Genomic DNA, 12,692 nt, shown 5'->3' on the forward strand with positions numbered 1-12,692 from the left:
AAGTGGAGACACTTCCCAGTAGGGTCTGAGGAAAGCGATAGTTTGTGGGGATAAGCATGCAGGAACAAGGACTCAAGTAGTTTACTGGGTGTGCTCATTCCTTCTTGATCTCTAGTAAGGCTGAGCAGTGGAGGACAGACTAGCTCCAGGTTGAGTAGTAGTTTGTTTTAGTTGTACTTGCAAACAGTACAGTAGACAGCTATTTTAATTTTCCTTTCAGCGTGCCCGGCAGGAAAACAAGATTATAAGGAAGCATGAATATGATGTATCTGCAGTGCTCTTTGGCATTTCTAGATAGTTCAGCATTGCTGTCTCGAGCACAACAAAAGTCTGTGCTCCACTACAAGTGGAAGAAGATTCAAACGTTTAATCTGCTAAAAGATGAAGCTTACTCACTGGTACATTTGTACAGAGCACCTGTACTCTTTACCTGTCTCAGCTTTAGGAATTTTAGTTACTCAGTTCTCTCCTCCACAGGTTTAAACAGTATATATCCATTTGACATTTTCTTTTTGCCTGTATCAGAAATGTTTGTACGTATGGGCAAGTTCAGACATGTATGAACTGTAAAGTTTCAGAGCTGTAGCTTGGAAACTTGAGACGGCTGACAGTACAGTTGGATTAGGCTTTCTTGCATCTATCCCTGAGCAGAGTATGACTGTCACTGTCAGATGAGCAGTACTGGAATTAATATGTAGATCTATAGCCATAAATAAAATGGGTCAGTGCCCATTCTTTGGTCCTGAGGACAAAGTGGCATGGTTCAGTTTGTGTCCCTGTGGCTACTCTATTTCTTCCTCAGAAGAAGGTGACCTCATTGATTCAGTCTATTTGGAGCGATACTTGCCCTGTGCTCTCCATCCAACTGTGCGTTTTCTGGAAGAAGGGTGGCTGGCACAAGCCGAAACCATACCAGAGGATGGATCAACAATTAAATGTGGACAGTCGTGGGACAGTGATTGAGTCCTGTTCAGTTTGCTGCTGTAGCCTTAGTGCCTGGAGATACTTGTCTTAGGACCAGTTTGCTGGGCTCTTGGCAAGCAGAAAGGAGGAATGTAGAAGGGAGGCAGTTAGCCTTTGTCTTCACAATTCCTCTGTGCGAACCTTCCTACAAGATGCACACAAGCATTTCACAATGGCTTTGCTGTTTAGGGTGTCTCTCTAGAACGGGGAAAATCAGTGACAGCCATCCATTTCCCTTTACCACTCACCTACTCCGAGATAGGAGGAGCAGCCATGACGCTCCAGTCTGGCCAGGTCTCCTGGAGCATCAGGTGTTGGTAAGCTGCACGTGGTTCACGGAAGGGGAAGGATCTCTATGATCTGTACATGCTCCAGGTTACTATCAGTCCATGCTAAGTCAGTACAAGACAGAAATAAGATGAACCCTAACAATGTTTCCCATTACAGATCAACTCCTTTCTGTTCAGGAGGAGTTCCATTCATTTAACTGAAGCTATTCACTGGAGTAAAATGAGATATGAGTAAAATGGTGAAAATTTTTAATTCAGTAGGTTATGTTCACAGACTTTAAAATCCTGCTCTGGTATACCCAATATGAAGTGTTTCAGAAGATAATTATTCAAAGAGTTTTATCAAGCATCCAATGGTGACTTAATTTTAATGTGGTTTAAGCTAATGACTTTTTGCAAAGGATCAGGAGAGATGGTTTCGTTTTATTCTTCAGGATTTTTTCCGGCATTTACCTCTTTGGATCCAACAGCATACAGCCATGAATGATGCTGGTAATTTTCTAATTGAAACATGTGATGAGACCATTTCCAGAGACCTTAAGCAGCAACTTCTGTTACTAAATGGAAGATGGAGGGAATTGTTTATGCAAGTTAAGCAAGTATGTGTTTTTGTTACTCTTTTAAATAGTTACTTTGCCATTTCTGCAAGCAAGGCTACCTAAGATTTGCCCTGCTAACAGGATTATGGGATGAAGGTGCCTAACTGTTCATAATTATTTGAATTAGAAATCAATTCTTGACAGCAGTCTGTTACTGTTGGCTTTTTTTGCCTTTTTTTTTTTTTGATTATATGGAAATTTTTTGACATTTGGAGCTAGCATAACCAGTAGTTCTTTACAGTTGCCTGTCTTAATCCAAAGAATATTAATGCATGTTCTTTACTGTTCTTTTTAAAAAGGATTATTTTAGATAGCTACTTTTAATGTAAGCTCTATGAAGTTAAATAGTGAAAGTGAATATATCGTAATGCTCTTTAATGAAAGTTGCACTCACTAACTGTACTGAAACAGCATATGCAATGCTAATTAATTATCAAAACGTATTCCCCAAAACAGTCTGACTTTACTTTTATCTTGTGTACCAGGAGGGGCACGTAGTAAATGGAAAAACAACCCTTTTCCTCATGAAAGAGGTTCAACTGATTTGAAAAGAAATATTTTTATATGCTCATTAGAAAGCAGAGAGAGGATGTGGATTAAAACTATGCAAAAGTATTTCATATCTCATAAACACATCAGAAAATATTTTTGCTGGTGTCGTATATCTGACAGCATTTTCTTCTGTCAGTGACTTTAAAATAGCAGTTAAGTATTTGAAGATGCTGAACCTTTTTTCTTTACTGACCTGATTATTTCCATTGTAGTCAAGAAGTTACATGGAAAACCAAACAATGATTATCCTTTTTTTTTTTTTATTCTAACTTTTCTAAACTATTGATTAGAATATTCTCAAGCTTTATTTGCTGATGTCATTTAGGGTGATTCACTGTGGAAACTGTAATGCCCAGAATATAAATATATCTCTTCCCTTATTAGTGCAGCTTCTTTCACATGCTGTCTTGGCAGCGTTCCTCACCGGTCTTTCGTCATTTCCTTCATACAGCTCCTCTCTGCCTTCTAACACGTCCTGTGTTTATCCTTCCTTCAGCCAGCAGTTCTTTTTCTGACGCTTCCCTTTTCTGTCAGCTTTTCTAGGCTTTCCATGTTCGATTCTCCTTGACGTATTTTCAAAATTAATACTGTAGGTGATGAGAAATGAATTAGGATGTTGATTCTAGATTAGAAAGAAATGGGAGTGTGAGGTTCTCAGAATGGTCTAGACTTCAAAAAATGTTTCACCTTTGTTCTATGAATGAAGTTTAGGGGGTGACATTTTTAGATTTATTTTCAATATCAGTACTATTAAAAATAATGCAGACCTTTAGTTTAGAAGATCAGTTTCCATTATTTTGTATTTTATTCATCACAATTTTTCTAGCAAACAGTTGCTCTGAAGGTATACCAATAGTCTTAAGTAATTATGCAGTTGCCACATTTCTCACTTTGGAGTTTGGTTTTTTTGTTGTTTGTTTGTTTGTTTCATTTTACTTTACATTTACTTAGTATGCTCGGGCAGATGAACTGGACAAAATGAGGAAGGAATACCTGGATGGTGTTGTCCATTTGACAGCTTTTGTTGATGGAAGCAATAGAAAATTTTCAGTGCCTGTAGAAGTGTCCTTTCTAGATGTCAAGACGTTTGTACAAGATTTAGAAGTAAGTTTCTTTCTTGCATTCCTTACTTTCCCATTCATAAGAGAGAAATATTTAACTATTTAATTTGGAGGGTGGAGCATAAGATTATTTTGTATACATTTCCATTATTGCTATTTTTTTAACCAGTGATGTTTTTTAATTTCTGCTATAGCTGATGTAAATAGTTACATCTGTGAGTGACGTTTCTGGAGCACACTTCCAGAACACAATGTCAATGTCCCACTGGATATTTCTTTCTATGTAGTTTCAAATCACATTCAGATGAGCTCACTGGTACCTTTTGGCACAAAATACACACACCCCGACACACATACATACACACACACGTATGTATACACACGCATATATACTTGTGTATGTATGCATACATGTGTGTTTGTATATATACAGCATATGTAAAATGCATTTGGAGCCTGGTCCAGCCTTCACTAAACTCAACAATGAAAAAAATTGATTATTAGGATATATAACATATATCTTTAAAAATGTTATTGTTGGAAATATTTGTTTCAGAATATTAAACAGAAATTGCCTGTGATGGAAGCTCAGTACAAAATGATTGCAAGGACAGCACAGCTTGTTACAAAGGAAGTTTCCCAAGAAGAAGCAAATGAAATGCTTGCAACTTTGACAAGAATCAAAGAGCAGCTGAGCAAGGTTGCAGAATACCTTTTCTACTACACACCCTTGTTGACTCTTTAACTACTAATTAAAGTTGGGCTTAAGCTGGAAACATATGTAAAAGTGCCCTGTAAGATCCAAACGTAGAGAGCTTAATAAAATAGTGTCTTTCCTGGGTTAGCTCTGCTGAGGTGGGCTTAATTAGTAAGTTTCCACACCATATATGTGCATTTGAGCAAATATATGGTTATAGTAGCTATGGATTGAATTCAGGGTAGGGAAAGTGTTGCTGCTTGTAGACTTTATCATGCTTAAATTTAATATTCTTTTCTTGAGGTATTACAGAATCGGGATTGATCTATCTTAAAAGAGGCAGGCAGATACTATGTAAACCCACATTCAGAAGAACCTGCTATTTATTGCATTTTATTACTTTTTAAATAATTGTTTTTCTTTCAAATGGCAAAAAGGTTAAGGAATATTGCTGTGCCCTGCTGTATGAATGCCAGCATCTGCTGTCTCCGCTGGAAGAACTGGAGAAGCAAATCACACATTTTTATGAATCTCTCGAAAAAGTGAATGAAATAATTTCTATTCTGGATCCTGAAGCACAGCCTACAACTGTTCTTAAACAAAAAGCCCAGGTAAGTTTAGAGAACATCTTACAAAGATTTTCTGCCTCTGAGGTCTTATAGGTTTCTAGGAATGTTGACTGCAATTCAGTAATGTGAGCAAATGTTTCTTCATATCCAGATAACAAAACGTAACCAATCTTAAAGTTAGCTAGGCATAAGTAAAAGTTGAAACTTATATCCCTTCCCAGTGCCCAGGTTTTCAATCCAAGAAGTAAATATGAGAGCTTTTATTTATTTGTTTATTTTTATCTCCAGTGGAAATTAGGCTGATGTGTTAGAAATACATTAGATTTTTCATTAAGAAAATGAAATAAAGTGATCAGGAAATTCCCTGATCCTTGAACATTTATGGAAACTTCTGAAAAGTCTGGTAGTAGCTCATTTTAAAACAACCATTCAACATAAATGCATTGTAATGGAACTTTAACATTTTACCTAGCCAATAAAAGACTAGTCAGGAGAACTCACTTTGTAAAACAAGTGAAAATATGGGGATTGGGGGTTTTATCATGTGGATCATTGTTTTTCTTTGTGTATGTGCAGTACTCCGCCTAGTAATACTTCCTCAAAATTTATGCATGCCTTTCATTAGAGTTTCATATTGGTTTTGACAGATAATATAATTAAATGGATTGTCAATGGGAGGCTAGAGTTTTTCAAAGCCATTTAAAGAAAGTTGTTAGAAAAAATGATTGGAGCTAATGGATTTAATTAGTATATGGGGGAAGAAAACCAACCTAATATAAATTATTTCAAACCTATAATGACTCTGGAGATTGGCTCAATAATTCAGCAAAAAGGGTCTCATTCTCCTAGAGTGATTTCAAGCTTTGATTCTGTTTGGGGGAAAAAAGTCATCTGGTGAGCTTGACTGTTCAATCAAGCCAGTCCAGTTACCTTCATGATCAAATCCTCTTCTCTTTGGACACGTGATTCAGCTGGTGTTTATAATCTGCAGCTTAAGGATCCGTTCATGAGAATACTCCTTTCCTGTGTTCCTGACAGTTGCCGTGCCCCAGACTACCATAATAAAATGAATGTTTCTTCTGGATGGATTTGCTAACCAAGGCACTGAAATCTCCTCAGTTATTTGGAGGGTGCTGACTTCTGCTGAATAGATAGTAAATAGAGATTTGTTTTGTGGAATGCAGTGTTTCTTCAATAGCAAAGCAGTTTCCTTGTGACTGAATTTTTTAAATCTTTTTCTAGGCTGTGAAAATTCATGGAGTATGTGGTTTCCCCCCCCCCCCCCCATTATCCTTTTTTCTCTAAGTATAATTCCTATTATTAAGTTCTCTATTATTTATTGTTTAAATGTCATTATAAATGACATTTAAATTCCAATAGCTCACTTGAAAGGTTAGCTTGTTGAAAAGCAGGAAGGGTTAACATCTTAACGAGGTACTGAGAGCTGTCACTTTTATGTCTCTTTTAATTGCTTTCTGTTTACAATTACAAAGTAAATATAGACATCTCATAAAAATTAAATCGCAGAATTATGTATCCACCTACATTTTCTGAAGCTACCTAAAAGGTTTGGGTACAGGTCTATTTTTGTTTTGTTTTTTTTATACAGATAACTAGAGCTTTATTTGAGTACAGGACCCTGCCTACTAGGAGAAAGTTGTGGTCTGTGTTACTCCCTCTAGTGTTTCATGTAGTCTGTTTTTCATGGCATTTTGACCATGTCCCTTTTGTTCTTAATGTCAAAAAAATACCTTCCTGTTATTTTGCCAAACTTTTCTTTCCTTTGTTCCTGGCCAGGGTGGATATATGTTTCTTTCTTTCAGGATTTGGTAGCTTATCAAGAAAACTGCAAGAAAGCTTTGTCCCTGGTTGAGAGAAATAGTCAGAGTGTTCTGCAGTGTGTGGCTTCGAGTGAAGTATTACAGCATTTCCATCAATTGACATTTCAGAAGAAAGTTACACAGATTCAGATCACTTTTCAGGTAATTATGTCATATCTTGGTACATATTTTTGAAATATTGTTCATACACATCTTATTCATTCTACTGCATCCCTGTTTAATCGCTCTCCTTCCTGGTGTCAACTTGTTCTTGAAAGGCTTGTCTGTAATAGGTAACAAGTGGTCAGGGAAGTTAGGGTCTTCTCCATGTAGTTATCTTGAGGGAAGCGTACTTCTCGGGGAACCTAGTATTTGAGGAGAACTACCACATATCATGGCCCTTTTGAGCGAGGAACCTGAGATGACCCAAACATTAGGACCGCACCACTTTCTCCCCCCCTAACTTTCTTATCTTGGCTAATTATTTACTCCCATCGTCCCATGCATCACCTTTCGCACAAAGCATGGAAGACGGAAACTTTTGTAAATGCTAATATTGCTGGATTTTGCATTTCTTTGGGAAATGCAATGGAGTGTGAATATAGAAATTTACAAATATGTATCTATATTTGTTAATGTGAAAATACATCCTTTGGGCTAGAATCCCCCTTACCTGTAGAATTCTATTTTATTATTAGAAATATTGATGTTTTGGGTGCTATTAAGCTAAAGTCTAGCATGAAAATAAACACTACTATCTCAGTTCAGACTTTTGATTCAATTACATTAATTTTCAGGCAATTATTGTTCAGTGTAAGGCCATCGACACTGAATTTTAAACTACAGAAAGCCAGCAAACAGGTATCTCTGAAAAACATCAGGAGATTTCAAAATTTTTATTCCACTTTCTGGGTTCTATTGGAAAATATATAGTTTTTAGTTCAGGATTTTTTTTCATTTGTCATTTAGAAATGGTTTATTTAAGTTATATTCATGATTACAGCAGTAGCTTGATCAATTTGCCATTTGGGGCATTAATTAATTCCTTTGCCATAAAGATGGATGGTAATTTATCTCTCTTTATGTTAGAAAGTAAACCTACTTAATGTGGCATAGCCCTACTTAAACTATTTATGGATCTGGAAACTGGGCTTTTCTCCTGAGAAGAGTGCATTTCTATTTAATTATATTTTTATGCAGAAGTTTATCTGGAAACTTTAAAAAAGTTTAGCAAGATATTTAAATTGAGAACCACATATTTGATTAGCTTATTGGATAAAAGCATCGCAATTTCTTAAACTGGAATTAGTAAGCAGTGAGAGTAGTAAAGCATGTTGTTGGTAAGTAGTGTTGGAATTACCTTGCTGCAGGTGAATTGGTGCTTTTTGAGTGGCAGAATTTATATATGCACACATATAAATTGTATATGTATAAACTGTGTAGAGAGAGTGTATGTGTTATGTATAGAGTATATTAAAATGCGTAATATATTGGGTGTATATATATAATTTTATATTTTTAAATGTATTTTAATATCTTTATATACTTAATGTCTTTAGGATACCAGGTCCTAAGCCTTAGTAGGGATTTTCACGTGTCATGGTTAGTTTGTTCATTTATTTATCTAGCTGTGACTACTGGCTAATACATATGCGATTTATCTCCTGGGTAGACAGAAAAAAAATACAGAAAAATGAAGAGATGTGACTCATACTCCAAAAGGAGAGGATTTCAGAGTAGAAAATAGAGCACACTTTTTGTCTTTCTTTTAAGCAGCCTTCTACCTGTTTGCACATCTGGCCTAATAGTGTGATAGTTGTACAAACCTCCTCTAGGTTAGAAGACGTGTAGCATGGAACTGGTCAAATCACCTTTGTTTTCTTTTTTTTTTTTTTTTTTTTAAGTAGAGGTTCACGTGAGAGGAGGTAGCCTGCTATAAGGAAAAACCGAGTGATAAGCTTCTAACCATACCAGCTGCTTTACATTTGAAGGCCAGCTTCAGGAAGAAAGCACTAGCCAAGTGGCATAGGCATTTTGAAAATATCACAGACGTCTCTAGCTGGATATCTGTTTTTAGATCAGTGAAGGATGACATTAGCATGAGCCTTTGTATTGAAAATTGTGAAACAGGGAGCATGAAAGGGAGAAGAGAAGCAGTTCTGAACTGCATATGTTTGAAAGAGTGATGCCAATCATCAAACGCATTTTTATGTAATATTATGGCAAGAGACATCAAATAAAAATCACCAAAAAAAGTACCAGCTCATGTTCTTTGCTTATAACTCAGAATATGGTCAGGAAAGCTGGTGACTGGAGAAAAAACATAGAAGCAAATAGCCGTCTGATGAAGAAATTTGAGGAGTCTAGAGCAGAACTGGAGAAAGTAATACAGATTGCCCATTGTTGCTTAAAAGAAAAAGGAAATCCTGAAGAACTTCTCAGGAAACATAGCGTGAGTAAATTCTCTCATCTTCCTCATGGAAACTCTGAGTGCATGACTATTTTATTCAAGTGAAAAGCCTCCTTAATTTTGCAATTGACTTGGATTTACCTTATATATAGAAATTTTATTGATCAGATCAAACTAATGTTAACGTTGAAAAAAGGAGGGGGGAAAAGCCTCCAAAACCCAAACCACCTTTTTTATTGAGGAATGTAAGCAACCAGGAAGTGCAGAGAAACCCTCTAGAGATTAGGGTCGATTTTCCCAGTCGAAAAACCTTTGGAGCAAGGACAACAGTCTACGTTCTGGCAGGCTCACTCATCCGTGGTTGTGTTTTCAGATGAATGAATATTCATGTCTGTATTGTAACTGTTACTTAAGCATATGGTTTTGAAACTTATTGCTTTAAAATGCCGTCTCAGGTATTGACTGAGTGTCCAAGAATACATTAATTTTCTCGACTGAAAATAGATAGAAGTAGTTCTTTAACTCAATTTCAGCTCCCTCCAGTGCAGTAGAAGTAACCTTGAAACTTAAAGTGTTAGGGAACTTCATGCTAGCAAGTTACCGTATCAGCAGTAACCAACTTGGCCTTCTTGCTCTCTGCTTCAACCTCAGGAATTCTTTAACCAGTTGGACCAGAGAGTCCTAAATGCCTTCCTGAAAGCTTGCGATGAACTCACTGACATCCTTCCTGAACAAGAACAGCACAGTCTGCAGGAAGCTGTGAGGAAACTCCATAGGCAGTGGAAGGTTAGTGACATCAAATGATGTTTCTGGAAGTCCCAAGTCTTAAATCAGGAAGTTTTTTGCATGACCTATATGTGGACTATACAAAAAAAAAAACAACAAAAACATGACTTATCCCTCTTCTTATTTTACTTCTTGTACAAGTGGAAAAAATACATATTTTACAACATTACATATGTCGACAAGTACAAATAACCTTTTGAAAACACTCTAAGTAAAGCAGTCAAAGGTCAGGAAAAATGGAGGGGAAAAAAAAAAAAAAAGATGATATTCCCCCCTGCCATGTACAAGTATTATGATACCTGCACTAAACATATTTTTGAGCATAGGTACTAGCTTTTCTTACTTGATGCTGATGTTGGGTGCTTGCTGTTACCCGACAAAGTTGTAGGAGATTAGGCTTTCAGTTTAGGTAGTGTCTTTTGCTGGGGACTCTTAACAACTGAACAAAGATTGCTCATAAGCTATGGAATATTTTTGCCTCCTACAGCATGCTGCAGGTCAAAGCTAGAGTAAAGGATGAGTGGCTTCTCATTGACACACAAACAGGAACCTCTGGAAGCAAGCGTGAATGTAGCTATTACAATTTATTATTTTTACAGAGGAATTATTCGGTATACTGCCAAGAATCAAGATGTCATTGTACTTACTGTGCCATATGTACACATATTCTAGGCCCCAAGAATTTATGACTTAAGTCTAACAGATATAAGATACTGCCTTATATATAAGAAAAGCTTCTACGATAAAGCATTACTTTATTTCCTTAACTGAATACTGGGAAAACCCTGTCTATTCATGCATATACAGGGTTTGCTTTCTGTATTAGCAGTTATTATATAACTTATTTGTAGTAACTTCACACTGAGGTAATGGGTATAGTGTTTTATCTCTGTGCTTGTTTATTTCCTCTATGGGAATATAGGATCTTCAGACAGAAGCCCCGTATCATTTGATCCATTTGAAGATTGAAGTGCAGAAAAGCAAACTGCTGGTCACAGTGGAGGAATGTAAAGCTGAGCTAGCTCGACAGAACAAGGTGTTATCCAGTGAAGGCAACGAAAAGATGATCAAAGAGCACATGGTATGAATTATATGCCCCCAAGTGGTCATTTACAGAAATATATTTGAATGTAAACTCAATGATAGAGAAACGGAAGGTGTGACTGACTTTCAACCCTCCAAACGCTATGTGTGCAACTAAATGAGATCAGTCCTTGGGCCTTTAAGAAAGATATTGATTTGAAATTAAACTTTTCGTGCTGATACGCATGACCTGGGAGCTTAGTACAGTTTATACCCTATACATACATATATATACACATATATGTACGTACACACACACATAAATACACAAACACTTAGTGATTTCTGCCTGTTTAAATTATTGTTGCTTTTTTTTTTTTGCTTTGTCTTCCATCAGTTGTTCTTCGGTGACAAGGGATCCTACCAGCTGTGTGAGAAAAGGCTACAACGGATTGAAGAACTGTGTCAAAAACTGCCAGTTTCTGATCCAGTGAGGGCTACATTGGAAAGCAGCCGAAGAATTCTGAAGGAACTTAAATCCCAGATTGACAGCACATATGTGAAGCTAACAGAGCGCTCTGAGAAGTGGAAGGGCTATAAGAACAGGTGTCAGTTCACTTGCTAGCTGGGTCTGGTAGATGGTTGCCTATAGCAAATCATACATGTCCATTCCTCTGAATTTCATTACAGTTCAAAACCCCATAAAGAATGATAAATACTCTGTTGATAACTTCTAGTAGAAAGCTATACTTTATGTAGTAATTCCACAAATCTCAGTGGGTTTTGGGGGGTTTATAATTATTAGCTTAAATTTAAAAGGTTACAGTTTGGTGGAAATTTTTTCTAACTTTTTTCCTTGCTTTGCATCGTATGATATTTTATTTCAGATTTTCTGAATTGGCAAATTGGATTTCATCAACAGAAAGAGAGATAAAGAAGATAAAGCAAACTGTCAATGATACGGCCAGATACAAGCAATTTGAAGCAGCTGTGGGGGTAAGCACTTGGCTTATATTTTTAATAAAATTACAGTCATTGCTGCTTGTGCCCTGGATATAATTGCATTATGAAGTAGGGCAACTGTTTTACACTATAGATAAAGCTCTACTGATTCCTTATGTTCTTGTATACATTTCCAAAAGAAAGTTGTGCACATAGCAGCGTGTGGCAGAATCTCCTGCTTTTAATGATTTAGAGAATGACAGATCTCTTTAGCTGTGTGTTCAGAACACCCATAATACAGAACTAGAAGGTTAAAGTCTTGTCTCTAATCCTGCTGCATGCACAGTTAAAGAGTTGTGCAAGGAAAAGCCATAAATTCAGAATGAGTATTTTTGGAGGGTCAAGTTACTGCCTTACATGTAAGAAAAGCTTCTGCAATAAAACTTATCTTCTATAATAGGGGAGGCCAAGACATTCCACAATTCAGTTTTGCGTTGGTGACTGACAGGGATGATAGAATAGTTGAAGATTCAGTCTTTTGGTTAAATAAATTATTGAATAAAACTAATTGTCGCTTGGGGCCTACCTTGACCCTTATGCCTATTTTTACTTCTAGTGCATGACATTTTTAAAAAAAAAAAAAAAAAAAAAAAGTCACATACTGTACAAGTTTGTGTGAAAGTCATTAGCAGGGTGTGACTGCTAACTGTGCAGAGAAACATAACTGGGGTGACCTTGATAAAACAGGTAGGCCTCTAGCTTAATGGGTGCTTCTGCTTCAGGAAGTCTGATTTACTCGTATAGTTTCCCTGCTGGCAGCTGCTCACCCACACTGGCCCAAAGGTATAACAGAGCTGTTAGCTCTTTTTTTTCCCGTTTTCACCTATTTAAAAACAAAATAATACACAGAACCTTATACCATATGAAATTTTTTGTTCAGGAAAGTTAGCATTTGAGATGTAAATGAATTAAGAATTTGA

The 12,692-nt window shown here is 36.5% G+C and overlaps 1 protein-coding gene across 8 annotated transcripts in view; it reads left to right on the top strand.

Annotated features, from left to right (window-relative positions):
• Positions 1-12,692, top strand: part of SYNE1 (spectrin repeat containing nuclear envelope protein 1) — a 324,712-nt gene that overhangs the window by 103,521 nt on the left and 208,499 nt on the right. For all 8 annotated transcript variants that reach the window (XM_068938684.1, XM_068938685.1, XM_068938687.1 and 5 more), the window contains 10 exons: positions 1,688-1,852; positions 3,356-3,508; positions 4,022-4,165; positions 4,600-4,773; positions 6,555-6,713; positions 8,839-9,003; positions 9,613-9,747; positions 10,670-10,828; positions 11,168-11,376; positions 11,658-11,766. In XM_068938684.1, the coding sequence (XP_068794785.1) occupies positions 1,688-1,852; positions 3,356-3,508; positions 4,022-4,165; positions 4,600-4,773; positions 6,555-6,713; positions 8,839-9,003; positions 9,613-9,747; positions 10,670-10,828; positions 11,168-11,376; positions 11,658-11,766 (1,572 nt within the window). The remainder of the gene's footprint in view (positions 1-1,687; positions 1,853-3,355; positions 3,509-4,021; positions 4,166-4,599; positions 4,774-6,554; positions 6,714-8,838; positions 9,004-9,612; positions 9,748-10,669; positions 10,829-11,167; positions 11,377-11,657; positions 11,767-12,692) is intronic.

Source organism: Struthio camelus, chromosome 3 (assembly GCF_040807025.1).
Source record: "Struthio camelus isolate bStrCam1 chromosome 3, bStrCam1.hap1, whole genome shotgun sequence".
Lineage (NCBI taxonomy): Eukaryota > Metazoa > Chordata > Aves > Struthioniformes > Struthionidae > Struthio > Struthio camelus.